Source organism: Colletotrichum aenigma (genome assembly GCF_013390185.1).
Source record: "Colletotrichum aenigma strain Cg56 chromosome Unknown KSG_Cg56_contig02, whole genome shotgun sequence".
NCBI classification, from domain to species: domain Eukaryota; kingdom Fungi; phylum Ascomycota; class Sordariomycetes; order Glomerellales; family Glomerellaceae; genus Colletotrichum; species Colletotrichum aenigma.
Genome location: NW_023500908.1, coordinates 1,496,989 through 1,524,889, shown reverse-complemented (window position 1 = coordinate 1,524,889; position 27,901 = coordinate 1,496,989). Strand labels below are relative to the sequence as shown.

The window sequence follows — 27,901 nt, the reverse complement described above, 5'->3', positions numbered from 1 at the left end:
TTCACTGATCATCAGAACGCTCGCCAAAGTCATCACCAAGGGTATCCTGACATAGTGCAGAGGTCTCAGTCATGAGTATTCACACACCACCCCATGCCACAATACGGCCGAGGTCTCAACGCTGTACTATGGCTCAGCTCATAGTCGGCGGATACGCTATGATGATTTCAGCTATTCTATTGGCTAACAGCTCTAACAAAAGTGAGATGGGTTATTTTATCAGCACACGGTAACTATGGTCGAAGCGATCATCCACAGTATACCTAGCGAGATCCTTGCACGGGATGGCTTTCGGGTCCTACGTAGGTGCGGATACTGCTTGACTGCTATCTCCGTAACGTACCTATGGAGTGATGTGAACCAGTAGTGGGTTTTCAAATGTGTAAAGTACTCATGTCACATCATAAAAGAATAACGTATTAATCATAAGTGATGTGATTCGTTTCAATCTACCAAAAGATGCCTATGCCAACCTAAACAGAACAGAGAGGGAATCCTAAAGCCATGCTGCAACTTTTACAACCTTTTATGTACAATGCAAGAATACTCGCTCCAACCCAATGCAATCAAACGCTTAGTCGAAGTGAATGCGCCACAACTCTCTCGGCGAACCAGCCTTGAAGTCACTGCGGGTGTGCATCGCCAGGACGTTGTCGCTGACGAGCAGGTCGCCCTCCTCCCAAGAGAAGTAGAGCGTGTTCCTGCGGTCGTGCAACAGGGAGTCCAAGATGTTGCAGATCTCGGTGCTCTCCTCCTCGCTGACGCCTTCAATGTTTACGTAGGTGGCATCGAAGGTGGTCTTGGATTGAGGCCATGGCTCGTGGTAGCGGATACAGGCCTCACCGGTCTCGGGGTGGGGAGTGACGAGAGGGAGACCGGTCATCTTGGTGGCGTCGAAGGAGCTAGTCTGGACGCTCCAAGTGAGCTTGGAGAGCTTCTCGAGAGGCAGATGGGGAGGCAGGTTCTGGAAGATGAGGCGGGAGGGGGTGAAGAGGGTGAAGCCAGTGTCCTTCGGTGAGGGCGTGACCGAGGTGAAGAACTGGAACCTGCAGGAGTGGGTTAGTCCCGGATCATCGGATCTGCACTGCTGTGCCGCTGGAAGTGGACTTACTTGGGAGGGTTGGGAAGAAGCTTCTCAGTTCCGTCCTCTTGGGGCACCTTGTGGGTCTTGAACAGACCATCGAAGTGGAAGGGCATCCACTCGGCTGACAGAACGTTATTCAGACCACGGGTATCGGCACCCTGGTCCTTGACCTCGAGGACAAGACCAAACTTCCACGGGAGGGGCGTTCCGAACTCCTCAGACTTCTTGACGAACAGGTCGCGGTCCTTGGTCTTGGAGAAGCCGCGCATGATGACGGGAGAGTTGACCTCGGACAGAGCGCGGACCTTCTTGGCGTCGATGTCGTGGATGGAGAGCTTCTTGGGGCCGGCGGCCGGGCGGATGACAACGCCGCAGGGGTAGATAGGCTCGAAGGTGACGTCCTTGTCCCAGTTGTAGAGGTCGCTCTTCTCGCGGAAGTAGCTGGGTCTGCCGTCCTCGTAGACGAGCTCGTACTTGGGGTCGTTCTCGAACTCTGATCGGGGGCCGGTGGTGATGGCGCCGCTGACGCTGAAGGCGATGGAGCAGTGCCAGGGGGTGGTGTAGTAGGTGGTAGTCGGCAAGGGGCTGATGGGGATCTTGGTCTCGCCCACGGAGGGGTGGATGGAGAGACGGATGTGGTCGCGGAAGTTCTCGCGCACAGCACGCGCGAAGGCGTCACCGCGCTGCAGCATCTGCTTGGAGATGTACTCGATGCCGGTCTTGAACTTGGTCTTAGAGCGGTCCTCGCCGACGGGGTAGACGTGGCGCAAATCGGTCTCGAGGAACTTGATGTATCCGCGATATGTCAGGCAGGTGTCCTCGTTCTTGGAGATCTCGTTGGAGGGGTCGTAGTCGGCTTTGCCGAAGGTGTTGAGGAGGGCCCGTCGGAAGTTGGTAGCGTTGGCGACGTATGTGATCTCCTCGAGCTTGTTGGGGAGGTTTGGGAGGTGGACAAGGTCCTGGAGACGAGAGAACTGGATGTTGGTCAAGCGCTGCTCGGCGGCGATGCCACGGAGAGTCTCTCCGTACGCCCAGACTTCCTTATCTTGGACACCAAGAAGGTCTGTTACAGAATTTTGTTAGCCGTGTCGAAAGCAGCAGAATCAAAGTGTCAGGCTAGCGTACCGTTATATACAAGTCCGTCGGAGATGATAGTGAGCTTTGCGCCGGGCTCGTAGTAGTCCTTGATGGCTGAGCAGAGACCGTTGAGGTTGGCAAGGGCGAACTCATCCGCCTTGTCAGGCAGACGGCTGAGGACCTTGTCTCTTGTGTTGGGTGACTTGAAGGGGAAGGCAGGAAGGCACATGCGAATCTCGCTCTGGGACTTGACTTTCCTGTAGATCTGGGAGAGGAAGCCTAGCCTGCCCTCGAGCTCATCTGTGCTAGCACGCTTCAGACGATAGCGGCAGATGATGTCCAAGATGCCAGCGGCGGTGGTGAGAGCTTCTTCGTCCATGATCTGAGAGTCAACCTTGGAGAGCAGCTTAACCTCCGGAGAGGGCTGTCGAGGCGGCACTTCTATGGCAGAAGGCATGTTGTGTGGGTGGATGTCTTAAGGTATGGATAGATGAGTGTGTGAAGATGCGGTGGGAGTTGCTTGTCTCTTAGATAGAAAGACTGAGGTAGGGGAGGGCCTAGACAAGAGAAGGAGCTAACAATCAAAAGAGAGTTCAGTAGGGCTGGAAGGTGCAGCTTGTTCTTAACTCAAATTGAGCCTGGATTAGAGGGGAGTTGAATCCGAATGCTCGGGAAGAAGAACCGGCTTATATTGCGCCTGCCTTGGGCGTTGGTCTACGCAAAGCTGCATATGCAAAATACTACTCTCGGAGATGATGATCGCAAGGAAGGGGTTACAGCAAGGAGCTACGGCACTGCCCGCAGAGCTGCATCAGGTCACATCTGGCCATTCGTCGCTCCCTTCTCCGTAATGGGCATATCCCGAATGTGGCTGTCCAATCCTCCTGTCCCGAAGTCCACTCTTTTCGTTTCCATGGTTGTTCGATATGTCGCCACAGGGTGTTCGATAGGAGACTAGTTCTGTACCAGCCAACCAGGGAAACAACTACGGGATCAAAATACTTCCAGCCTTGTTGTCCCATGCATTGACAATTTTTTTCTCTTTACAGGCACCATCCTAATCGTCGATCGAGTCAGGGTTGCCACCCCACTGTATTGCCCGGGCCAAGCAGGATCAGGAAAGTGTTATGCACCGCGTGTGTGAGCTGGGCTTGGGCCAGGTTTGACAGCCAGTTCCGCGACCCACGCGTGGGTGTGGAACATCATCATAGGCGGCCCAAAGGAGAAGATTGGCTGGTTTTCCAAGATCTTAGTCGCAGCCGCGCGGGAGACGTCAAGGAAGGTGGATAAACCCTGGTTGAAGCCACCGTTAGGACTAATAAGAAAACACAAGCAGGCTGAAGGTGTGTGGAGAGCGAGGGGGCCCATCTCCGGGCCCTGAATCCACCCCAAAAAAGAATCGAGCCACGGCGCCACTAGGTGACGGCCCATAGATGCCGCGGCAGATGTGGTTGAGCATGGGCAAACATGGCCCAGATTCCGTGGCGGCAGGATCCTCCCGCGGCTGTGGAGACAAGGTCCCCCGTGTAATCGAAAGACGCCTTACCCGATCGGCCAATACCCCCGGGCGACGCGGTCCGGAAAGACATGGAGACGCCCGGATAGCGACGGCGATGATTCCTTACAAGGGCAGGTCTAGCCAGATTGCCGGGGAGGGCCACTGCGCTGCAACATTGGCATGTCGTGGCATGTCACATTGAGATCGTCGGAAGAGCATTCAAGTTTGTCAGGTCGTTGTTCTAAGACGTGCCTCAACGTCTGGGCGTTTTGCGGAGTGCATCCACACTTCGTCCACTCGCTGCGTGTGCGTAGCAAATACGTAGAGTGCGATTCCATGTCAGGAACATCCCCGGCGCGCTCCGATATCAGATGATTATCGCGATACTCGCCCAGCGTCGGACTCACCGTGCTCGGCACATGTACGGAGCTCCTTTCGGCGTCATCGACTCTCATCCCGGATCTGGACCCCCGTGTCAGTCTCAGCCCCCGTTGTCAGATATCTAGTGCGCCTCCCATCGGACAATATCTGCAACCACGTAAGACGATATCTCCGCCTCTGATCTGATCGGCTTAGCAATCGGCAGTCGTCCGACCCGGATCTTTTTTCTTCTCTTGGATTTGCGAGATCTCGTACTCGGGAACATCTTGCCGCAACAAAAGTCATATCAAACGACTTACGCCAAGTTTGAAGATATCACATCTGCAGCTTACTTCACTTTTTCGGCTGAAGAAACACCTCCACTTCCTCACTCCTTTCTCTGCCCATCCCTTGTCTTTGCACAACACAACACACGCCGGAAACTCACATACACCACTCACTGCAACAATGGGTTCCATTCCTCGCGAAGAAGAGACTCTGGTCGACTTGACCATTGTCGGCGGTAAGCCTTGCTCGGCTCCGAGCTGTTATGCGGGCATCATCTCTAATTTTGATGTTCAGGTGGACCGACGGGTCTTCTCACTGGATACCTGGCTGAGTCGTTGGGTGTTTCCGTCTGCATTATTGGTGAGTAAATGCGTCTCAATGTCTGAGCGCGCACAGCTGACGAAATCAAGATGCAAAGGAAGGTCCTCTGGAGCTCGGAAGAGCCGATGCGATGAACGCGCGCACCCAGCAGGTTCTCGAGATTGTTGGCATCCTCGACGATCTTCTTCCTGAGGGAATTACCTGCAACAGTAAGAAATTACCAAGACTTGCACAAACGGAGTCCATATGCTTACCATAATGCAGCAAGTTCAACCTTCGCTGAGGGCGACTTCAAATCCCGCCAAAGCCACTGGTGGACTGGCCTCGAGCACTGCTATCGCAAGAACTTCTTGATGCTCGGCCAGCCCGTCATTGAGCAGGCTCTTGCGCAGAAGCTCAAGGCCAAGATCTCTTACGGCGAGACCGTTTCGACCATTGCGGAGGACAAGGCAGGTGTTACCGTTACCACCAGCAAGGGTCGCACGATCCGCAGCAAGTATGCGGTGGGAGCCGATGGTGCGCGCTCCACCGTCCGCAATGCGCTCGACATCAGCTTCACCGGGACCAAGCCAGAGATGATCTGGGCCGTTTTGGACACATTCATCGACACTGACTTCCCTGTTTGCTCCGAGATCATCACCTTCCAGCTCAACGGCCAGAGCAGAGTCTCATGGATTCCCAGAGAGCGCAACATGGCGCGCTTCTACATCCTGCTGGACGGTGAGATTACGCAAGAGAAGGCGGAGAACTCCATCAGGGAGCACATGGCACCTCATCGGGTGGACTTCAAGAAGACGGAGTGGTTCAGCACGTTTGATGGTAAGCGCGCTCCTCGTGGCACCCAAAGCAAGGCAAGAGACTTTCAGTTTCGGACTCGTTGACACGTCGATATAGTCAAGGAGCGTATCGCGGGAACCTTTGTCTCCAAGAGCGGCGACGGGCGCATCATTTTGGCAGGTGACGCTGCCCATGTTCACTCGGTGAACGGCGGCCAGGGCCTCAACACCGGTGTGGCTGACTCGTTCGCTCTGGCGTGGAGACTCGCCGAGGTCCTCACAAACGACAAGCTCAGCCAAGCTTCCGTCGATAAGTTGATCAAGAGTTACGACATCGAGCGACGCACCGTGGCCCAGAGCGTCATCGACGTCGCAGCGGCCCTGGTCAGAGACACCGTCCACACTGCAAAGCAGTACGTCTCCACAATCGAAAAGAACGCCGGGTACATCACAGGTAAGCTTTTTCCCTATGGTTAAGCAAGTATCCGTAGCGTGACGTCCGCGGCCCCCAGGGCTGGCGCTCATCCTGCTTCCCCAAACTCTGTTCTGCGTTGGCCCCCAGAAAAGGGGAGATCAGTCACAGAGAAAACGGGGAAACCGCGCTTCCAGAATGCTGTGCGCCCTGGCTCACCAAGCACAAGCGCGTGTGCGGATGTTCCGCGCTCTGCTGGGGCTCCACGTTTCCGAAACCGAGCGAGAAGAGTTTTCGGCTAATTTTTCTCTTTAGGCATGGGCGTATCTTACGACGGCACCGGTTCGCCCCTTGTCGAGGGCACCACGGCGGGCTTCTGGACCGCTGGACGGCGCTGCCCGGACGTCTACCTGACACCTTCGTCCGAACAAGAGTCGAAGCGTCTGTATGAGCTTGTCGCTGGCAAGTATGGCAAGCACCTGGTGTTGAAGATCGGACGACAGGAGGCCAGCGGAGCCGCCCCAGCAGATGGTCTCAAGGATGTGGCCAGATTCTTCAGGGTCATCCCCCACAAGGCGGAGCCTCGTACGACGACGGACCCCGAAGACTCTTCATCAGTTTTTTCGGCTGAGTGGGTGGGCGAAGATGACGAGTTCGTCGTTGTCGTCAGGCCAGACATGTACATTGGCTATGTCGGCCAGGGCGAAGGCTGGAAGGAGTATCTTGCCTACCTGACCCAGTAAAAAGGGGGCATTGTTTGTTTGTGTCAACATGTTTGTTTTTAGAAAGGCCAGGGAAAGGGAGCGTTGAACCACAAAAGCATTACAATCATTGGATTGTATCATTAGACGGTAGAGAGATATCTTGCATGATCAGTATTTCAGCCAATTGGAGCCTTCGCGGTGATCTAAGCTCTTCCGGGTCCTATATTGTCAATCCTCACCGGTGCAAGAGTCAGGCGTTTGCATACAGATCCCGTTGTAGGGCGCGGCTGCAATTTCAATCACCTGCCCGACTGGATCTCCGTTTGATTGTCAGGGGGAGCCAAGACCGAAGTCCGAGCTTGATACGCGTAGTATTTACGATAACGGCGATAAGAGCCGATTCTTTAACACGGAATCTGCAACCTAATCTACAAGCTACTGCGGGCTGGCTGTATTCGTAGCCAACCGCAGCCAACATGTGCCTTTGGCTTGCCCGAAAGGCACAGAGTTTCTGCCATCCGGCATTTCGCCCGACACCCGAGACCTCCACGTTCCGTTCCGTCACTGCGGAATTAAAGTGCAACAAACATAGGATGGCAAGGGAAGTGGGATGACTCTGGGTGGGATGAACTGGGATTCATAAGTCATCACACACGCTTTACATCTCATATACAGTGGCTAAAGAAGTGTCGGGCGCTTCCGTAATGATTTGCATGTTTAGGAGGAATAGACTTGAAAATCCCCGTAGGTTGTCGCGCCATTCCTTGGAAGAAATTTTCAACAGAGCCCCCAGCGTTGGGTCCCTGATGAGACAACGAAGACACGGCGGACAATGCCTGTTGTTACCCTATACGGGAAGAAGAGCATTGATGATGACACACAGGCTCGGAATCACGTTGGATGTCGGAACGATGTTCGGAACGAACAAAACATAGAAATAAAAACCTACACCCCCGCCACCAGGCTACGGAGCATGCCCGAAAGCAGGCCGAGCAGACCATTTCTTCATTCACCGCCCAATGTAACCTAACCACAATCGCTCAAAAATTATCAAAGAGCCACTCCACTTGTCCGAGGTATCGACGAGCGCTCAAATGCCTCAACGCCGGTGGCACTCCTGAATACCGAGACTAATCGAAGGAATTTGCAATGGGACCTGCCCTCTGAGGCTTCATCAACCCAGTGATTGCCAGCCCGAATCTCTTCGTAATGTGAAATGAGTGACCTGTATTGAGAGCTGAAAGACCACTGCGACCTTCTACATCTGCACACCATCCAATCTGCACGGGCGATCCTTTAGCCTGTCCTGGCCTATCCGAAACCTTTGTCCTTGAGTTTAGCCTCTGTGTTTTGCAGTTTCCCAAAGGGTATCGCACCCGACCGGATTGAGACGTCATCCAATCAATCACGACAACATCCCTGGCCCTCGCATTACTACGTGTAAAGGCATATCCATAGTCACAGCGGAACAGGCGCGCGTGGGATAGAGGTTGGAGAGGCACGGCACAGCCTTGAGGAGGGAACCAGAGGGGGTGATCCGACGGAAACGCAATCTATCGACACCAGCACGTCGATGCGACGGTATCCCGACCGGAGCATGACATTTACCTCGGACAAAGAAAAGCCCACAGGGCCCGACGACACCGACCAGGACAGCCCGAACTTCCTCTCCGAGATCGACGAGGAAAATGCTATCGACGAGCTATCAGCGCCACAAATAACTCCTGCCAAGCCCAAGATAGCGGACCCTCCGAACGGTGGCTTGAAAGCGTGGCTGCAGGTTCTCGGGGCGTTTTTCATTTATTTCAACACATGGGGTAAGCTGCAACCTCGGACTCAGCGATCCCCTTCGATGCAACGCAAGGCCGTTGCAACGTCACCCCCCGTATCCGCAACTGCTCAACGTGCAAGAGCAGTTGCATAGTGGTGTAAATATTTAGCTTGATTGCAAGTGCCGAAGAGAGCCGAGGCTGACTGAACGCGCGATGACAGGCCTCGTTGCAAGCTTCGGAACCTTCCAGGCTTACTATGAGGATGACCTCCTGCAGGTAAACAGCCCATTTGCTATTTCCACAATCGGCTCTTTGCAGAGCTTTCTAATGGTGTTTTTGGGGTTCATCGCCGGCCCTGTTTTCGACCTGGGCTATGCGCGCCAGCTCTTGTGGGTGGGATCCCTGCTCATTGTCGTTGGCTCCATCTGCCAGAGTCTCAGCAGCAACCTCTGGCAACTCCTCCTCTCTCAGGGACTCTGTGTTGGTGTTGGAATGGGCAGCCTCGCAGTTCTGGGAGTTGCTGTTCTTTCCCCATGGTTTTCGACAAAATTGCCTGTTGCGACAGGCATCGCGGCTGCGGGGAGCGGCGTGGGCGGGTAAGTCTTCCGGAACATCGTCAATAGACACAAACGAAAGTATCCCACCGGACAGGGCTGACTTTGACTTTCTCGCATCACAGCCTGGTCCTCCCCATCATGTTTCGGTCGCTTGAACCCGCGATCGGGTTCCGCTGGACTGTGCGCACCATGGCGTTGATCGCTTTAACGACGCTGGCGATTTCGATCGTGAGCATGCACACGCCCAAAGCCTCGGCGCAACGGCGCGCCTGGATCGACAGGTCCGCCTGCAGAGACGTCCCTTACCTGCTCTTCGTTTGCGCCTGCTGTCTGGTCTTTTTAGGCATGTACACGCCGTTCGTCTATGTCCAGAAGTACGCTCTGGCAACCGAGACTGCGTCGCCGCGCGTCGCCACGTATCTGCTCTCCATCCTGAACGGTGCGTCCATCCTCGGAAGGACCATTCCCAACTTGTTTGCGTCACGGATCGGGACGATGAACATGTTGGTTGTGGCTGTGCTAATTTTGTCCATCTCGGCGTTCTGCCTGATGGCTGTCAGCAATGCAACTGGTCTCATCGTTGTTGTCGTGTTCTACGGGTTCAGCAGTGGGAGCTTCTTCTCACTGCAACCTGCAACCTTCACACATATTACTTCAGACCGAAATTTCATCGGTACTAGACTTGGCATGGCGTATTCCGTCATGTCGGTTGCTCTCCTCCTCGGTTCTCCGGTGGGAGGGGCATTGGTGCGCACATTTGGATACTCTAGCGCCTGGATATGGGCTGGAGTATGCCTCGCGCTAGGAAGCATAATGATCGCATGTTCAAGGGGCATGGCGAAGGGTTGGAGGTTGAATCATAGACTTTGATATCCTAGACTTAGACTCTAGACTGCCTTATGGCACACGACCCTGACATGACCTATAGACTAGACTAGATAGACTACTCACCACTTAATGCTTGACGAAACAACGCTCTGAATGGAATAATGATTGCGGCGAAACAAATTCTTACGTCGCTTGTATATATCAGGGCTCGAAATGTTTGCTCGTGCTTTGCCACTGGTAAAAGGCTTCTTTACACAGGCTATCTATGTTTCACTACGTGCTACCAGACCAATCAGTACGACTACATACCCTGCCTAAAGCCTCGCTAGAGCTGTATGCTACTGTTGCCTCCACCTTCGACGGGTCAACAAGATGCAAAAAGTGAGCCTCAGGTCCACATGAGCCGATGTGGGGGAGGGCAAAAGTAATTGGGCCCTAACCAGGGATCGAACCTGGGACCTCTCCCAGATTGAAATGTTGAGAACAACCCTAAGGGAGAATCATACCACTAGACCATCAGGGCGGAGAATCTCAAGCTCGTTGAGATGCTGTGATCGGAGCCGAGTTGCTGGGGCTCATGAGACATCATCAACCTTCTTATTTCCGCTTCTGCTCAACAGCGAACTCAGAGAACGCTAATTTTAGTGGCAACGCTCAAACGCTGTTCTAGAAGTAAGAGCACGATGTCTTTCAAGAGTTCTGCTTTGTTTTATACGAAGACATGTGGTGACTCTAAGGGCTATGATGAGCCTGAGAGCCTAGCATTATTACCCTCGATAATGGACAGAATTTCAATGATAATAAGTAAGGCCCATGAAACGGAAAAAAGAATCGATTTGTAGATTAGACTGAGTGAGTGGATGAATAATTAGCAGTAGCGACAGTGTACCTAGCTCCACCAAGTCAGGACCTCGTTTCCAGACCTTCGTAGTCCCATGGCGAAAGTCCTAGTTACCGGACGACGACAAAAGGGTTGTGAAAAGAGAAGAAGGTTGAGCAGTGTCAAGTTCCAAAACATCCTGGACTTCATCATCAATGGACTCTAAAAACATCTCCTGAGTCCACTTGGGTTGCCATCCAAGCTTGTATCCGTTGACAGCCACAAGTTCTCCGCTATTTCAAAGGTCAGCAACTACTTTCAATGCAGCGGAAACGAAACAAAATATGTGCAGTCAAGGTATCGCTTACTTAGAGATTCCCATAGCCCGGATATACAGTCGCGGGAACCCAAGAGTGTCAGCCGCCACGTCGTAGCTGGGCCAGACTTTGGTCGTTGGTTCATCGACAAGCCCGCGTGCGTGCATGGCCACAGCAATTCGATCCATGACATCCCACCAGGGAACTCGGTGCACTGTGGCAAAGTAGTAGCCCTCATGACCGCTCGGGATGGGCTTTCCAAGGAGTATGTTCTCCGTTAGGAGCCTGTAAAGCTCTACCAAATCCAGGATATGTATCGCAAGTTGGCGCTGGGTAATTGCAACTGGTGAGCAAGTTGACAAAAAGCAGTCGCGGTAAATTTGCAGAGACTTACTGCATCCTTATCGAATTTGTGAACAACCCTAAGCCGCTTGCTAGCTCTGACCATGGCCGGAATATTGACGGACAGCTTGTTGCCTTCGCCAGTGCCTCGGCCATCTTGATGTCGTCAGTATGATGGTTAAGCCTTTTCTGTATTCAACTCACAAACAAGTGGCACCGGGATGATGAAGGGAGTCACGCCGGATGCTTCAGCTTGATCCATGACCAGGATGTTGGACTGCAATGACAAGAAGAATCAGCATAGGTTGCGGATTTGGGTTTCAAAAGCGTCTTACCAGTCGAGGATGGCTTGGGCCCCCGATTTCCTTCTCCTTTTCGTAAAGGCTATCGGTATCCCTGACCTGGCCAGCAGACCAGCCACCATATTCGGTGAAAATCGTCGCTACCGAAGTCTGCAAAAGTAATGAGTGATTGCTGGGGCGTTGGAAAGATCATAACCTACGTGGACGAAGTAGACATCTTTGCTGGTTGTCGCACGAAGCTCGCCGAGCCCCTTTATGAGGTTTGACAGGGGTTGATGGTCGATGACACCAGCGGTATGAATCACGAGATCAACTAGGAAATCATTAGTTGTACTGTTGCGGTATCCTAATGGATGCGACATACTTTTGTTCTCGACAATTGCTTCTGCAACAGCTTGCTGATCGGCCAGATCAAATTGGACCACGTTGACTCCGAGTTTTGCCGCAATCAGTTTCTGGGCTTGCTCCTCCGTTCGGACAACAGCAAAGATATTTGCCTTGTTGATAGGGCCGCTCGTGCGCTCTAGGAAATCTGCGAGGACGGAGCCGCCGCTGTCACCGTAAATGTCAGTCACTGAATGCTGTGTGGATTACTAGGATTCATCCTGCGTACATGTATCCGGCAGCGCCAGTGATAAGAATGTTGTGGTTCATGATGTCGGAGATTCCTTGACTTGTGTGATGCTTCGGATTGAGATGACGAGCAAGAGACTTCCCTGCGCTTCTCTTTGCTCATACTTATGATTATCATAGTTCATGGCATGATACAAACGATCACCTTCTTCCTTGATGATTCTGCTGATCTAGCATGGGTACTTTTGTGATGAAAAGAGTAATCAGATACCAGACTCCGACGACTTACACGGGAACCAATCAAAAATCGATTTACGGTCTCTAGGTCCCGACCGGGGATGCGCGCGTTTCCGCTGGTTGCGTGGGCGTACTGACGGCGCGACTGCGGACTGGAACTTTGGTAATTGTCCGAGATGCGTCAGCAACCTCGGAATACCCAGGCTTCACCATTAGTCATCTCATAACCAACATGACTTCTGTCGAGTGCCGTTCACAACGGCCAAAACGTTTGGTCAATTTGCATGTACGGCGTCAATCATCATGGAGAACCGCGGAATTGAGTCTGACAAGAGGACGAGATCTCGCCCGGCCATCGCCCGACGATCAGTAAGCTGACGACAACGCCGTCAAGGAGTGGAAGCTGACGGAGGAGTTAGTGTGACCAGTGCCGTTCAAGAAAGGTATGTCTTCTAGATTGACTTGATGAAAAGGCTGTTAAAATGACTGATGCTGGGAACGAGTAGATTGGCTGCGACAGAGGTTCGCCGTGCTCAAACTGCGTTGTGGCAAAAGTCAACTGCACCCACAGCGCAGTTGCATCCAACACATCGACGCCCAAGCAAAGAGTGCTGATTTCAGCTCAGTAGTAAGTAATGCATATGGATCCAAGCACAAGACTGGTGTTTGCTTGCCACTTGGCCGGTCTTCCAGGTTTTCACAGATGGTGGCAATGGCATAGCTGCACGTAGTCTTGGACGAGCAGTTGCTGACAACCAATCTCCCATGAATATAGCGAGAAGAAGATTGATGATATTGCCAAAGGCATTGACGATATCAAGTTAATACTAAAAAATCTCGATTCATCACAGATTCCGAAACCAGCCCCGAATGCTCTCACCAGCAGTGATGCTGAAGCGTCGGCCCCGCCCTTAACCACAGGAGACACCATTGCCACCAGTGTGTCCTCATTCGACCACTCAGCCCATGTCATTGACCTTCTGAAGTCTGTTTTAGAAGACGGGACAGTCACTTCGGATGGGTCAAGCCCGGAGACATCTGAAGTCGTCTCATCCTTGACTGATCTCACACGTACGCTGGAGGATCCGTCGCCCGGTGGAAACCACCGTTCACGTGATAAAAATGTTCTCAAAGGAGGGCGCATTGAAGATCCACAGATGCCTCCTGTCAAAGATGTCCTCGAGATTTTGCGTTGGGTCAGAGGTAAGGTCTTCATCCGCTATTCGCATGATATTCTCCTCACATCTAAGCAGCGCGTGAGCATTTCTTCCGCATCGCTCGAATATTACGAGTGCTTCCCATAGACTACTTCGAAGAAGTATGCAGAAAGATGTATTTTGCGATCGACGACTATACTGAGATCGACTTCGTCTTGGCCAACGGCTATCTTACCTACATATTTGCCGAACATCTCATCACTACCGGTCTCAACGACTACAGGGAGCACTGGTTGATGTGCCGCAAGAACCTCCACGACGCGGTCGCAAGACTTCCATTGCTACTGCCGGCAGCTATGGATGCGGTTGCTGCATTAACACTAGCAGTAGGTTCTGATCGTACGAAGATTATATAACTGACTAACTATGGCAGGCCTATGACGCTATGGAAAATGCCAAAGCAACCGTAGCTTGGTCTCTCATCTCATCCGCCGCAAGTCTGTGCCAAACGCTGGGATACCATCGGCCTAGCCCACGAAGGAGAGCTCGTGACGGGTCATTTGCGTCGACTGATATGCAAGAGAGTCTCTTCTGGTCTGTGTACTCGCTCGACAAGGGGCTGTCTTTGCAGCTTGATCGGCCCCCCAACATTCGTGATGTTGATATATCATTCTCATTTGACCCAGGCAGTCAGCCGAGGAGCATCAGGTTGGCCAGAATTCAAGGCAAAGCATATGAACAACTTTACAGCCCCCAAGGCTTATCGCGGCCCGTCCTGGAGAGGGGGCACGACGCCGAGGTGCTTGCAACACAACTGCGGGAGATGATACGAGATGTTCATGTGGATATGGAGGTTGGTTGGCGTGAACCATGCAACGAAGAATGAATGTTGCTAATTTTTCGTTCCAGAATGCCAACAACCGCGACCCGGAGGAGAATGAAGACCCTTTGCGTGTTTTGTATTTGCAATGCCATTTGGTCTGTCATACATCACTCCTCACGCTAATCCTCAGAGCGATACCCTCGGTCGGAAGCTCTCCAAGCGGCGCCTCCGATGAATGCGTCGCAGTCGCTCGGCTAGCCCTCGAGATCCATCATCAGTGCATGACGAGCATCCGTAACTGCCAGAGTGATCCCCAAATTGTGAACAAGTACATAAGTTGGTATGTGTTTCAATATTTGAAATCTCTCTACACCCTTGCCTTTAGCTGTTTTAGCTGGCTTGTCATATCTGGCGGCACAATTAGTCAAAGGAAGCAGAACCCAATTCTTGTGCTGACTTGACAGGGCTATTCTGAATATGCCATTCGTGTCATTCAGTGTCCTGTTTCTCCATGCGGTGCGGACCGCCGATGACGCAGATCTTGCCGTTCTTGATCGGTTTGCCAGGTCGCTCCAGCCTGAGGATCAAGCTTCCGATTGCTCAACTCATCCACACCGGATCTACAAACTCCTCTGCAGGGCTGCCCGCCTTCATATTGAGTCAAAGACGGGCGAGTGGGACGGTAGCTTGAATCAACATTCACTTGAGTCTCTGCTTGATATCGACGTTCCCGACGCTCACGGTCTTGAAACAATACGTCATGGCAATGAGAGTTGCGATGCGGACGGGTCTGGGTTGGGCGATTGGTACCGTGAACAGCAGCACTTTTTGGGTCTACTAAACGAGGATGCATTTCAATGACGTGGGAACTGATGGATTCCAGCATTTGACATGGAGAAGAGAGGCGCACAATCTTCCGCAGACTATACATGTAGTCACCACGAAACCAAGGGCGACGATGATGTCTAACACTAGTGGTACCCGCCCCACGGTTCGATTCCATATTCCATTCAAATATGTACAGTAAATGTAATCATGGGTGTTCATAACCCAGTCGCAACAGCAGTTTTCGCCCATCAAATAATTACAAACAATTGCTGGCCGTAGCCGCTTTCGTCTCATGCCATCCATCTAATGCAAGTCATGCTCTAATGCTGAACCAAACGCCGACGCCATGAAAGATCGACATGCTACTTATGCTTCAAAACTTTACAAGTTGGGCTTGAACTTGTTTCTGATGCGCTCGCCGAAGAGATAGAAGAGCAGGGGAATGGGGACGAGGGCAAGAGCGATGAAACCCAGGAGACTATTTCCCCAGCCAAGGCCAAGGGCGTTGTACATCTCCAGACCACCAAGGGGCAGGAGGGCTCCAGCCAGGGATCGAAGAACCGCCAGCGCGGCGGTGACCGAGGCTGCGTAGCGAGGGTATGCGTCAAGGAGGTAGTTCTGAACGCAAGTCTACAGCTTGTTGTTAGCAACGCATCCTTAAAGTAACGGTAGGTGGGATACACACCATGACACCCATAAGACCAGCGGCAAAGATTACGACACCAATCATAGGCACGATGAAGTGGACGTGCTTCTCGACAGTCCAACCATAGAGGAAGAGGCCGATGGGGAGGACGACTCCGCAAGGCATGGCCATGGCAGGGCTCAGGCGAATTTCGGGTCGGTGAGGCAAGCCCTTGTCCTTGTTCCTCTTGACGATGTAGTCGGTGAGAGTGCCGAAAGTTCCGACACCGATAATCATACCGATACCGGCAGGAAGGAAAGTCAGGCCGACAGTTCCCTCGTCGAATCCGTAGTAGTCCTTGAAGACGAAAGAGAATGTCGTGATGAGAAGGTACAAGATGCCGTAGGTGACAGCAACGTAGAGAGCCATGAGGGTGACAATGGGGGTGGCGAAAAGAAGCTTCAGAGGGCGGATGATGGCAAACTTGAACTTGTCAGAAACCTTGGCCTCGGTCTCAAGCTTGCTGCGGAGGTTCTCATTGCCAGTCTCCTTGCGCAGACGCTTAGTCTTTTGCTCAAGAAGAACAGGGGCGAAGGTCTCCTTCATCAGGAACCAGGAGAGAGGGATAAAAACGCCGCCCTGTAAATGGGTTAGAACTGACAGCCAACTTCCACGGTGTATAGTTATGACATACCACAATGACCACGAGCCAATAAATCCATCTCCAGCCAGCTGCCTTGATCAGATATCCACCAGCAACAGGCCCGATGCAAGGTCCGAGAAGAGGTCCCATAGCCCATGCCGACATTGCGCGACCTCTCTGCTCGATGGGCATGATGTCTGCGATACTACCGCTACCGATAGTGATGGGCACGGATCCAGCAAGACCCATGAGGAATCGGAAGGCCATAAGCATAGGCATGTTCTTGGCGAGAGCGGCTCCGACGGTGAAGACGGTAAAAAGGACGTTACCCCAGTTGTAGAGGAGTCTGCGGCCGTAGACTTCGCTGAGAGGGGCGACCATAAGGGGACCGAAGGCAAAACCGAGAATGTAGACAGAAACAACGAATGTGGCTGTCATGGATGATGTCTCGTGGAATTCGACCATGATCTTGGGAATACCGGGTGCGAACATTGAAGAGCCCTGGGAATGAGGTCAGTCACTGAACATGATTTGCGCAAGTAGAGTTGCTTACAAGTGGTCTGAAGCTGTTAGTAGGGGTAACTCAAAGCATATTAGAGAGTATCAACTTACGTTACAAGCGTCAAGATAGAGATGACGGCAATGTTCATCCACTTCTGACTCGCGGGCCAGTTTTGTGGGTTTTGAGGGTCGTCGGGGCCGTCCCAGTCGACGATATTGGGATCGTTCTCTTTCGGCGCATCGTCAGGATTCAATGCGGCTTCGCGGCCAGATTCGGGTCTGATAGTTGCGCCCTCGAGGTCGGAGGCGTTGGGGCTGATTCCCTTCTCCACATCCACATCTCTCGGCGCAGAGTCCGAAGGCCTTCGTTCCGCCATACTGCCGGGTTGACTTGAGAAACTGAGACTCTAATAGGCGGGAGTGTGCGCTTGGTGTAAGTTGTGAGGTGAATTCTAAGCTGGTGTTCGGGAGGTCGAGTGTTGTCGTCGAATAGAAGCGCTTGGCACGAGCCTCAAAAGAAATTCAAGAACTTCCAGCAAAGGGGAAACGTAACATTATATCTATCACGGTAGACACACGAGCACGCAGGCGCGCCACGGGTAACGACAAGGGGGGGAACCGCTCCGGTGCACAAAATTGTGCAGATCCCAGGACCTTGCGCCCTTCCCGTTCGCCTGGTTTTGCTCCGCTGTGCTGCGCAAGGACTGGGCTCGATCCACCCATTGCAAAAAGAAACCGAAACCGAGAAACCCAGGGAATGCGAAGGCGAGCTCGCACGCGATTGGGTCAGATCGAACGGCGACAGGGGTCCATCCCGCTTAATGGCTTGACGGCTTGGAACCATTTGATGAGAGACGCGGCGTTGACATGGCAAGACACGGGGTTTGGCCATCTTTTGGGACGGAATTCTGCTTGGTCCCTATTTCCAGATGGCGCGTCAACATGCCATTCGACTCATGTTGGCGGCCCCGTACCTCTCAAAAGAAAAATCTGATCGATGTCAAAAAGCGCCTGGCCCAAGCATCGTGTTTGCTGTCAAAAGTCCATCGGATGAGCCACCCCTTCCGTGATCGGGCCAGATCTTCGGGTATTGTAACGCTTCTTAAATCCGGAGAACCATTGCCCTGGGCCCCTTGATTTTCGCATTCATGATTTACGTCGCATCGTCATAGAGAGCAAGTGTCGTGATACGAATTACGAATGTTGCATCAACTTAACATGCGCATATTACACACGTGGAATGGTCACAGCATCGTCTTAAGCTTGAACACCGGCCCATGACAACTCGTGCGCCCATTGAACCAGTCCGTATGGATGAGTGCGCATAGCAAGCTTTAGCTCACACAAGCCTCTCAGCCAGCTCCGAGAAACTGCATGCTGTACGCTCGAAATTTCAAGACAGTGAGCCATGCGACTGGTCGCATTTCGATATCACTAACCCCAAATCGCGCTAAGACTCTTCCTAAACTTCTAGACGTCCGCGATAATGGGGTCATCTGGACCCGACGCTTGCATAAATCGAGCCGGAGGTTGCATAACTTGCGCCGGAGGATGGCGCTCCCGCTTACTGGGCCCCTGCGGGGAAATAAGGTCCAGGTCTTTGAAATTGGCGTAACCCGCCCAAGAGTCGAGAGCCGCGGGTCTTGCCGCAGCGCCGGACAGTTGCAAGAACCCGCTGGTGAATCCCGGTTCATGACTCCTTGATGGGAAAGAAAGCGACAGCGAGTGACCCCGGGATTGCCATGGGACGTGGGATTGGCCCATTGTCAGAGAAAATTCTAGCGTCGCCAACAAACATGGCGCTAGCTCACAGCCTACTGCTGATCAGTCGCTGCTGAGACTCGATAAGGCCTCCCAGCTGTTCTAGATGCGAGAAGGGGTTAGCGAATACGCGGAAGTCTTGAGCCGTCGATAAAACATCAGCCACACCTGCAATGTTACCTCCCCGGGACTCACACAATTCCCGTGAGGCGCAAACATTCAAGAGTCTTGAATTCCTAAGTCCGGGGCAGTCACATAATTTCGCAACTTGCCGGCTCGAATCTTGGCGGAACAGCGACCGGCGCTGGCAGAGCTTGATTTATCCCGGCTCCACCAGGCCTGCCGGGCCTGTATTTTTCGGATTCGGGCCAAGAATTCTTCGTTTCTTCGACCAAACCATTGTGTGACATTCTCGGCGGGGCATGAACGGGTAATAAAAGATGCCCGAAAGATTTTTCTTAGGCCAAGCTTTGGTCAACGTAAAGTGATCTGCAACTTCGTTGTAGATCATCTCGCGTCAAGCAATGAAGTAACAGTTTTACGTATCAACCATCGGTTTCGCAAATAACTATTTTGGAAGAATTCTCTGACTTGATAGCATAAGTGTCTTTGTGAGTTTATTGCGTTGTGTTGTTAACAGAGTCCACTGGTCAGCCCACACTTGAGCCTTCAATACAGTGACGCTCAAGTCAGAGCATGACATTCACAACCATTACCTGCCATTAATTCTTTCGTAATACAAGTTCGCATCTCAGAAACGTCGCCCGATACTGAGCACGTCACTTGTGTCGCTGGGTCAAAGGAATAACCCGGCTTTTACAACTACGACTGATCATGTTGCATCACCTTCAACATATTCGTGACCGATAGCCAAATTAAAATAGGCAACGGCAAAACCCGGTTCTCCCAAGAGTTTGTCTCTGAAGAATATATCAAATATCATGGGTAGGATGACATGTGACTACATGATTGATTGAGGCTAAATACGGGGACAAACTGTTCCGGAACGTCTTTCAAATCCCAGCCTCAATTCACAGACAGCCCTTCGGCTCAGTTCCCACGCCCGGGAGTGAGTCGGCAACAATACTATTAGGACTAACGGGGATATCGGAGCTTGCGAGGGGTTCAGATTGAATTCAATTATGCATGAGCCCCTCTTAGTATCTCCTAGTGTATCCAAACCTTCGTTGCCTGGGTTCTGGATTTGGGACGGAAACAAGCATGCGCGAGACGGAAATGCGATACGCGCACTCAGCTCTACATATACATAGATACGTAATCTCTGATTCATTGTAGCTGGTGTACCATCGATTTTTGGGTAAGATGGTGGGAGTATCTCATCAACGTTTCCTTTCGCTTATCATCTCCGGCGCGACATCTTCTCACAGCTGGCAATGAAAGACAACACTGAATGATACACATATTGACATTTTATTAATCTGCATCAAATATAATTGGAGGCGAAATTGAGAAAACTGGAAAGCTGCCGAGGGTACCGTCGTACCGATGTCGCCATATCGATCTGCGCATGGTATTCCTGAGTCCTACATTGGCATCACGATAGTGGATAAACAGTCACGAAGCTCAATTGGTGCCGATGTCCAACACCACAAAGTTGAAATGGTTTTGATAGAAAAGTAGTCGAGAGAAAAGTAATGATCAACACCTAGCCACAGAGTGCGACCCATCGCCGTCAGCACAACGTTCCTCCAGCAGCCTTGAAACTCGCTACATGGAAGCCGGCTCAGCAAGTCAAAACTTTGGGCCCAGGAATCGAATATGTTTTCCCAGTGGGGTCATATCCACCGTTATCATCGTAAATGTTGAAGACAAGGCCTGGCTCCTCGAGCTGATATGTCCCAGGGAATTCGGCAAAGTCTACGCCGGTATTCGTACCGGATCCTTTAACATGAATTCTGTCTCATCGTTAATATCTGGCTTGACGGGGCATATTGGTTTCAAGAGAGACGTACTGTGCACATTCCATGTAAAATTGAGGTTGTTTCATCGCCTCAAATGCTTCATGCAACGCGATGATCTCAACTCTCATGAGGTAGTCTCCGGACGCAACGCACGAAGGCATCGTGAAGTTGAACCACCCTTCATCAGCCCTTAGATCATCAATCGCCCACCGGTTATTCTGAAGACCGCTCTCTGCGATCTTGAACCACCTCAGCCCGGTAGATGAGGCTGTCGCGGCATTGTCTACCTTGGCAAGGTACGCCATAATGGGACCTTCTTCAGGGTTAGCATGGTTGCCAGTCACGGGTCAAAGCACCGTCCGTACCTTTGTGGCTTTCTGCAATAGGATGGTCCACGTCGCCTGGAACTATCGCATCAGCCATGCCGTGTCCCCACCAAGTACCGACGTTGGCACCAGCAGGAACCGTGATGACAGATTTATCTAAGAAGACGAGGTTCTTGTTGCAGGCGAAGTTGGCATCGTTGAGGTTGGTAATCGGGCCGTCGTCTTCTGGCGCGCGAACTCCCTTCAGTTGGCCCTGGTCTACGCCGTCAACAGCTAGCCGTTGGAAAATTGAATGTGCGTTTGCAGTTGTGGCAAGAGTGACGAAGAGTGGGAGGAACTTCATGATTGCGGTCGGAAAAGCAAAGAAGCCTCAGGAAGAAGAAGATAATGGATAGCACTGAGTAGGGAACGCTGGAATCCGGATTACTTGAGATCATGTAGATGCCTCGACAGGACATCGGATGGCTTTTATCTCCCGTCAAAAGCCGCCACACTGGGGTGGTTGGCCCCCATGGAGCACGCTGATGGCAGGCTCGCATTGCCTTGAGGGCTTGCAGACCAACACAGAGGTCTTTGTTGGTTTCAGCGGCACCTGGGGGCGCCTGTGCCGCTGAACTTCTCATGCTAACATCACCGCTGTCTGCTCTGATTGATTGAATAAATCTTGGGGTTGCTCTTGGCCCGCGGTGGCCTCCACCTCAAAATCTGTACGTTGCTGTGTACATGAGAACTCTCGTTGGTGGTCCTCGGCCGTGCTTACTTTCGCCCCTGCGGCGCCAAGATCGCCCTGGCAGCGCGCCGCAACCGAAAGCTATGAACACGCGCCATCAGGGGCTAGGACGAGCTCAAAGAACTCGAGAAGCTGGGGGCGCACGAACATCACTGCTGTTTGGCATGCTCGTCCCTTGCCGTCTCATGTGAGCAGCTCAGATTCGATGTTTGCTGGTGAAGGATTCCGGTGCATATCCAGGGGACTTGTCATGTCGATGCGTCCCGCTCTTTTTTCGGCTTCGCTGCCTTCGCCCCTTGCATGTTGACACCGTGTTGATCCAAAGTCTATTATGTGATTGAAACAAATCCGTAAGTTCATCCCACGATTGGATTAATGATCGATTAAGGTTGTTGTGCATCTCTCTCATCGGACCTTTGAAACATCAGATCGTGCATACGACGCCGTCTATGTCGCCGGAGCACCGAGACATCCGCTTTCACGACGGCACTAGCACGATCAGACCTATCGTCCAGATTATTTAAACCACGCATCTTAACATTGCAAATACAAATAAGTTTTGCCTGTCTTCATGTTGAGTGGTCAACGGCGCGGGTTGAACCGCTCAGAAGCAACTACTCTCAGTCCGTTTCCCATCTCGGACTCAATGTGCGTACCATCTATTTGTCAACCAATGCGGCTTAAGCCGCGGATATCTGAATATTCACTATGAAGCATCAGCTCTTAGGTATGTATCTGGATTTGTCTGCCCGTGAAAAGCTTTCACAGTAAACATGTGATTACAACCCACCTATGAAGACTGCACAGGAAATGGATGGCAACGTCGTTAAGACTAAGCGGAGATTGTTCGGACTCATCAAAGTCGATGCGCTTGTATTCAAGTCAAACGGAAAGTCAACCTCTGTATAAAACTAACCGACCTGCATGTCGGCAATTTTGCAAGTTCTCCTCCGAACCTCAAGTTGTTGGTGAAGACTATTCCCCAAAGCCATCGGAACGGGATAGGTAGCCATAGCCCTGGGAAAGAGCACAAGTCTGATTTGCAACCGCGGTACGCCTTGTCCAATATTGGGAAAATCACGAATACCCGAGGAATGGAGAGAACTCGTGACGGGCTTCGAAAGGACTGCTTTTGTGTTGTACCTAGGATTACTAAATTGCCACAACGCCATCAGTCTTTTGACTTAGATTAAGCAGTATGATAATCAGCTATCTCCGGGCCGGATACAGGACGAAACGAGTGCCTGTTAACGTTGTGCGGGTCTCAATTGGCACAAAACACCGCAAGATTAGGCAGATGCTATACACAACAGCTCAAATCTCGCGCGCTATTCTTAACTCCCCAGGCAATTCGTACCATACAACAGAGTTTACGGACTCGATTTACAAATTATCACAGCCTCAGTTGAATGTATCTCATACATCCGACACTGTAGTGCGAGGCTTGGAGACTTGCTACCTCCTTAAGATCACCTAAAGCTAAGAACTAGTAAGAAACTAAGATCTATAGCATATTTTGTAAAGAATTCTTTTGTGAATTTTTATATAACTAAGGATATATAAAAGGTCTCCCTTACTCTAACTACCCCTTATATATCTAACTACCCCTATTAACTATTATTATACTATAGTAATTATATATATATCTTCAAGTTCCTTTAACAAGGTATTATACTTTAATAATATAAAACGCTTAATGTAATTAATATTATATAGTTTATTTATTTTAAAGTTTATTTCAAAATATTTAAAATATCTCTATACTTTATCTTAATAATATATTATTTTATTAAAATACATTAATAGAAAGTAATAGTATATTTAATATACTATTAAGTTTTATATTAGAGGATTAAGTTATATACATAAAAATCTATATACTTTATCTTAGTTTTTTTAAATAATTATAAAGAGGTTATTACTACTGTTACGACCCGTTATGCATGGATAACAGTTGACCGACCCACTTGGGCGCCGGGCGGCTAGGACAGGACATTTGTACTGCAGGATCACGGGAACAACAGGAACTCACTCGGCACGGAAGAACTATGGTACAAGTCACGTGACGATAAGATAAGGAAACGATCAGTGGAGCACAGGAAGGAACGCTCAGTGATCAGTTGGCTTTGCCAACTGATCGCGATCACCTCATGCACCTAGGTGATCACCCTTAGATAGACAAAGACCACTGTTCAGAACTTGTATATAGTATGACCCTGAGCCTGGCTCATGGTCAGACTTCCATAGCTCTTCAGCAATCAACTTAGTATTCATCCTCACGGATACTCTCAGCTTACCTTCACTGCGAAATCACTTATTGAGTCTAAGACTGATCACCTTGGCCTCTGAAGAACCGATCTACTACAGCCTACGAACTACGACCTACGACCACGACCCAGTATACTGTTAGAACGTATCAATCCCCAGCTTCTGTTAGCAGACCCTACTGTCGGATAGCTGACCGTAACACTTTGATTGCTCCTGTTCAGTAAGTTGACTATTGATTCCTACTAACAGTAACGAACGATAATGTCTTCCCGCGCCTCTGTCAAGTCGCCTACCCTGGGATCCTCGTCTACTTCAGGAGGACGAGCCATCTAAAACCTAGCCTAGGAACTAGGAGACCAGAAGATGAAGGACGACTCAGACAGTGAGGACGACACCGAAGAACTTAAGCGCCAGCTTAATAAGACTAATAGCGACTTCAAGGCAATGCGCGAAATGTTCAACCAGAACGCCGCGGCCCTTAGCGAACTCCAGGAACAAGCCCGCAAGAACCAGGATCTGGAGAAAGAAGTCGCCACCCTCCGAGCTGCTGCTAACGTCATATCCGCCCCAGTCGAAGGACGAGAACGCCTCAAGCTCAACACGCCTTCCACTTTCGACGGAACCCCAGGACAACTCAAAGGACACCTGGTATAAGTCTGAACCTACCAGGCCTTCCACATAAACACCTTCCAAAACGACACCGAACGCGTTGTACACGCGGCCACCTTCCTTTGGGGACGAGCCCTTGCCTGGTTCGAACCCCTTCAACAGGAATAGCTTGACAACCCTGTCGAGAAATACAGCTAAGAAGTCAAGGACATCTTCTTCAGCTTCACAGGCTATGTTAAGGCCCTAGAATCTCTCTTCCTTGACCCTGATGAACGAAGACAGGCCGAATGAGACCTATCCCACCTACGACAAACCAAGTCAGCTACACTCTACGCCGCAGAGTTTAGGCGATTAGCTGCAAGACTCCACATGACCGACGAAAGCAAAGTTTTTGCCTTTTATTAAGGACTTAAGGATGAGGTTAAAGACGAAATGGCCAAACTGGAGACACCTCCTAGCTTCCTCGCCTACGTCGAACATGCTATTAAAGTTGACAACCGCCTCTATAAACGACGAAAGGAACGAGGAGAGAAACAACAAAACCTAAATTCAGGACGTAAGTACTAATAGCAGCCTCAACAGAAGTTCAACAGCTAGCGGAACGACAACAGACCCTGCAACAACTGGAATAACACCCGCTAGAGCACCGCCTATAGATAACACAGCAGACCTATGGATCTCAGCATGATGACTAAACCTAATAACAAAAAACCTTGGAACCCTAAGTGCTATAACTGCAATAAGCAAGGCTATATCGCTAAAGACTGCGAACAGCCTAAGAAGCTCCCCTGGAAACCAGTGGCAGAACGACCTCGACAAGTCAACATAATTGCAAAAGCCCCATATGCATCCCAGTCGTGGACCGGATGCTACGACGACAACTGTCGAATTCACCTCGAAGATAAAGAAATGTTAGGACACTACCTAAGGGACAGCAACCCTGGACGGTCTGGTTACAACATGACCACCCTAGACACTCGCCCTAGGACCCTGGCAATAATGCACTCCAGCAACAGCAAAGTGGCTAGAAAACCAACTGAACAACTTAACGAGATGCTACGAATTCAGCGATTAGAACTAATCACCCCCCGCATAACTAGCTAACAACTCCACCACGAAGAACAACAAATCCAGAAGGAAATGAAGCTAATCCAGCAAGAAGACGACAGATAAGTATGACTATATTAACAACAAGAATCAGAAGAAGAACTGGAACACCAACATGATCCTCTGATAGAACAACAACTCCTCAGTATGACTAACAACTGGACTTTCGGAGAAGGAGAAAGCTCTTCCTATGACTCAGATGAACCTCGCGACGTTGCCCGACAACGCACTCAGGCAGAGATCGCCTATAGGTTCACCCCCAGTGTGGACGACTCCAGCTCTAAAGAGGAACCTGACGACCAGGAAGGAAGAATTAAGCAACTTCTGAGATACCAAGAAATCGACATGCTTCAAGACAAGTAATAACGCCACTTCTATGGCACCTCAGCAGCCTAGCGAGACTGAGGCTACACCCCTCAGCTACACACGAAAGATCATCCCGCGCTGAGAAGTAACCACCAGCTTCACTGAACCCTCTTCTGGCCCCAGTGCTTCCACGACAAGTGCAAGGAACACATAGGAGAAAAGCATGATTACTAGTTCTACCCTAGAAGACATGACGACGAACCTATCTATGAGATCTACTCGACCTCTGTTATGATCGGATGGACTATGGTACTGTTTGAAGACAACCTCGCAGTCTTTAGACCTAGTCCTCAGTTCCCTATGAGATGTCAACATAACGACAGCATGAAATAGGACGAATGCTAACAAGACGAATGCTAAGTTCACTACTAAGAAAAGGCACGAACCTGGAGAATCGCAAAGAACGGACCTAGACCCCCACAGGTCAGGATCTGCGAAAACAGCCTCGCAAAGGCATAACGAGAAGGGAAGCAAATCACCTACCTAGGACAACCAGAGCAGTCAAAAAACTAGACTCGCCTACTGACGACGGATCACAACAGGCAACAAGCATAAGATCTATTCATCAGATGTCACAAGGACATAAGGGTAATATCGAACTCAAAGTTACTATCAATCAGCAGACAACACTCACGCTGATCGACAGCGGAGCCGAAGCAAACTTCATTGCCCCCCGAGCCATCAATAGGCTAGAAATACGATGGGGAGGAAAGGAACGACCATATCAGTTACACACGGCAGAAGGAGAAGAATTCAAGTACGAAGGAGGTACTATCTATAATGAGACTGCGCCCCTCGAGATAAGCTACCTGAATCGAAAAGAAAGAATCCAATTCGATATTGCCGATCTAGGAATATACGACATAGTGCTAGGACTACCCTGGCTACGAATAAGCAACCCACGGATAGATTGGAGCAAAGGCTAACTCCATTAGGACCACGATGATTCAGTCCCTGAGCAGCCCTGTAAGAATCAGGCCTCAAACGAATCAATACGATAAGGAACAGCAAAACGATACCTCTGTTACCTCAAGGCAAAAGAAGCTATATCATAACCACCGACAACAATAGATCTCAAACAGAAGAACGATCTACTTCTGTCTATCCCAGAAGAATATAGAGTGTATGAGAAACTCTTTGCAGCTGAATTAGAAACCAGACTGCCCGAACACACCAGTTTCAACCACGAAATACCCCTCAAAAAAGGGAAGGAACCACGCTTCAACAAGATCTACAGACTCAACCAGACAGAGATAGAAGCCCTAGATAAATACCTTGAAGAAAATCTTAAGAAGGGATATATCAGACCCTCAACGTCACCAGCAGGAAGCCTAATCCTGTTCGTACCCAAAAAGAACGGAAAACTACGATTATACGTCGATTACCGCATGCTAAACGAAATGACGATCAAGAACCGCTACCCACTACCACTCATCAACGAAATAAGACGACTCCTTCATGGAGCCAACTGGTTCACAGCCCTCGACCTCAAAGGAGCCTATAACTTGATCAGGATGAAGCAAGGAGAAGAATGGAAAACCGCTTTCAGAACCCGAAAAGGACATTTCGAGTACCTCGTCATGCCCTTCAGCCTCACCAACGCCCTTGCAACATTCCAAAATATGATCAACTAAGTCTTACGCAAGTACGTTAACATCTGCGTAGTAGTCTATCTCGACGACATCCTCATCTTCTCATCAACACTTGAGAAACATAAGGAAGACGTACACCACGTCTTACAAGCCCTCTAAGAAGCCAAGCTATTAGTTGAACCTGAGAAAAGCGAATTCCACACACAGAGGGTGGAATATCTCAGATTCACTATCACCCCTGGAAAAGTCTGTATGTCAGAAAACAAAGTCAAAGCCATCAAGGAATGGCTGGTACCTAACAACCTCAAGGAAGTCCAAGGATTTCTAGGTTTCATCAACTTCTACTGCAAATTCATCAAAGACTATGGCAAGATC

At 50.6% G+C, this 27,901-nt stretch overlaps 7 protein-coding genes across 7 annotated transcripts; 3 read left to right on the top strand and 4 right to left on the bottom strand.

Annotated features, from left to right (window-relative positions):
• Window positions 1-574: 574 nt before the first annotated feature.
• On the bottom strand, window positions 575-2,618 carry DIT1-4 (Spore wall maturation protein DIT1; the record flags this gene model as incomplete). The annotated part of the gene is made up of 3 exons (XM_037317690.1): window positions 575-1,046; window positions 1,112-2,147; window positions 2,210-2,618. 3 exons carry the CDS (start codon window positions 2,616-2,618, stop codon window positions 575-577), a joined length of 1,917 nt encoding a protein of 638 aa, XP_037184307.1.
• Window positions 2,619-4,487: 1,869 nt separating this feature from the next.
• Window positions 4,488-6,559, top strand: mobA (3-hydroxybenzoate 4-monooxygenase; the record flags this gene model as incomplete). Its single annotated transcript, XM_037317689.1, has 6 exons — window positions 4,488-4,542; window positions 4,602-4,667; window positions 4,718-4,837; window positions 4,893-5,447; window positions 5,523-5,858; window positions 6,132-6,559. The coding sequence occupies 6 exons, from the start codon at window positions 4,488-4,490 to the stop codon at window positions 6,557-6,559; spliced, it is 1,560 nt and encodes a 519-aa protein (XP_037184106.1).
• Window positions 6,560-8,117: 1,558 nt separating this feature from the next.
• Window positions 8,118-9,719, top strand: apdF-8 (Aspyridones efflux protein apdF; the record flags this gene model as incomplete). The annotated part of the gene is made up of 3 exons (XM_037317688.1): window positions 8,118-8,337; window positions 8,513-8,888; window positions 8,972-9,719. The coding sequence occupies 3 exons, from the start codon at window positions 8,118-8,120 to the stop codon at window positions 9,717-9,719; spliced, it is 1,344 nt and encodes a 447-aa protein (XP_037184306.1).
• A 905-nt stretch (window positions 9,720-10,624) lies between these two features.
• Window positions 10,625-12,112, bottom strand: CGCA056_v002429 (uncharacterized protein; the record flags this gene model as incomplete). Its single annotated transcript, XM_037317687.1, has 8 exons — window positions 10,625-10,790; window positions 10,866-11,143; window positions 11,209-11,312; window positions 11,361-11,433; window positions 11,492-11,608; window positions 11,659-11,771; window positions 11,823-12,010; window positions 12,072-12,112. The coding sequence occupies 8 exons, from the start codon at window positions 12,110-12,112 to the stop codon at window positions 10,625-10,627; spliced, it is 1,080 nt and encodes a 359-aa protein (XP_037183300.1).
• Window positions 12,113-12,571: 459 nt separating this feature from the next.
• CGCA056_v002428 (uncharacterized protein) lies at window positions 12,572-15,109 on the top strand (the record flags this gene model as incomplete). The annotated part of the gene is made up of 9 exons (XM_037317686.1): window positions 12,572-12,637; window positions 12,688-12,711; window positions 12,775-12,896; window positions 13,044-13,471; window positions 13,522-13,811; window positions 13,859-14,278; window positions 14,335-14,384; window positions 14,439-14,588; window positions 14,713-15,109. 9 exons carry the CDS (start codon window positions 12,572-12,574, stop codon window positions 15,107-15,109), a joined length of 1,947 nt encoding a protein of 648 aa, XP_037183301.1.
• A 348-nt stretch (window positions 15,110-15,457) lies between these two features.
• CGCA056_v002427 (Efflux pump rdc3) lies at window positions 15,458-17,222 on the bottom strand (the record flags this gene model as incomplete). The annotated part of the gene is made up of 5 exons (XM_037317685.1): window positions 15,458-15,706; window positions 15,762-16,340; window positions 16,396-16,845; window positions 16,898-16,904; window positions 16,957-17,222. 5 exons carry the CDS (start codon window positions 17,220-17,222, stop codon window positions 15,458-15,460), a joined length of 1,551 nt encoding a protein of 516 aa, XP_037183302.1.
• Window positions 17,223-20,350: 3,128 nt separating this feature from the next.
• On the bottom strand, window positions 20,351-21,197 carry eglD-7 (putative endo-beta-1,4-glucanase D; the record flags this gene model as incomplete). The annotated part of the gene is made up of 3 exons (XM_037317684.1): window positions 20,351-20,522; window positions 20,580-20,841; window positions 20,894-21,197. 3 exons carry the CDS (start codon window positions 21,195-21,197, stop codon window positions 20,351-20,353), a joined length of 738 nt encoding a protein of 245 aa, XP_037183303.1.
• Between the last annotated feature and the right edge of the window lie 6,704 nt (window positions 21,198-27,901).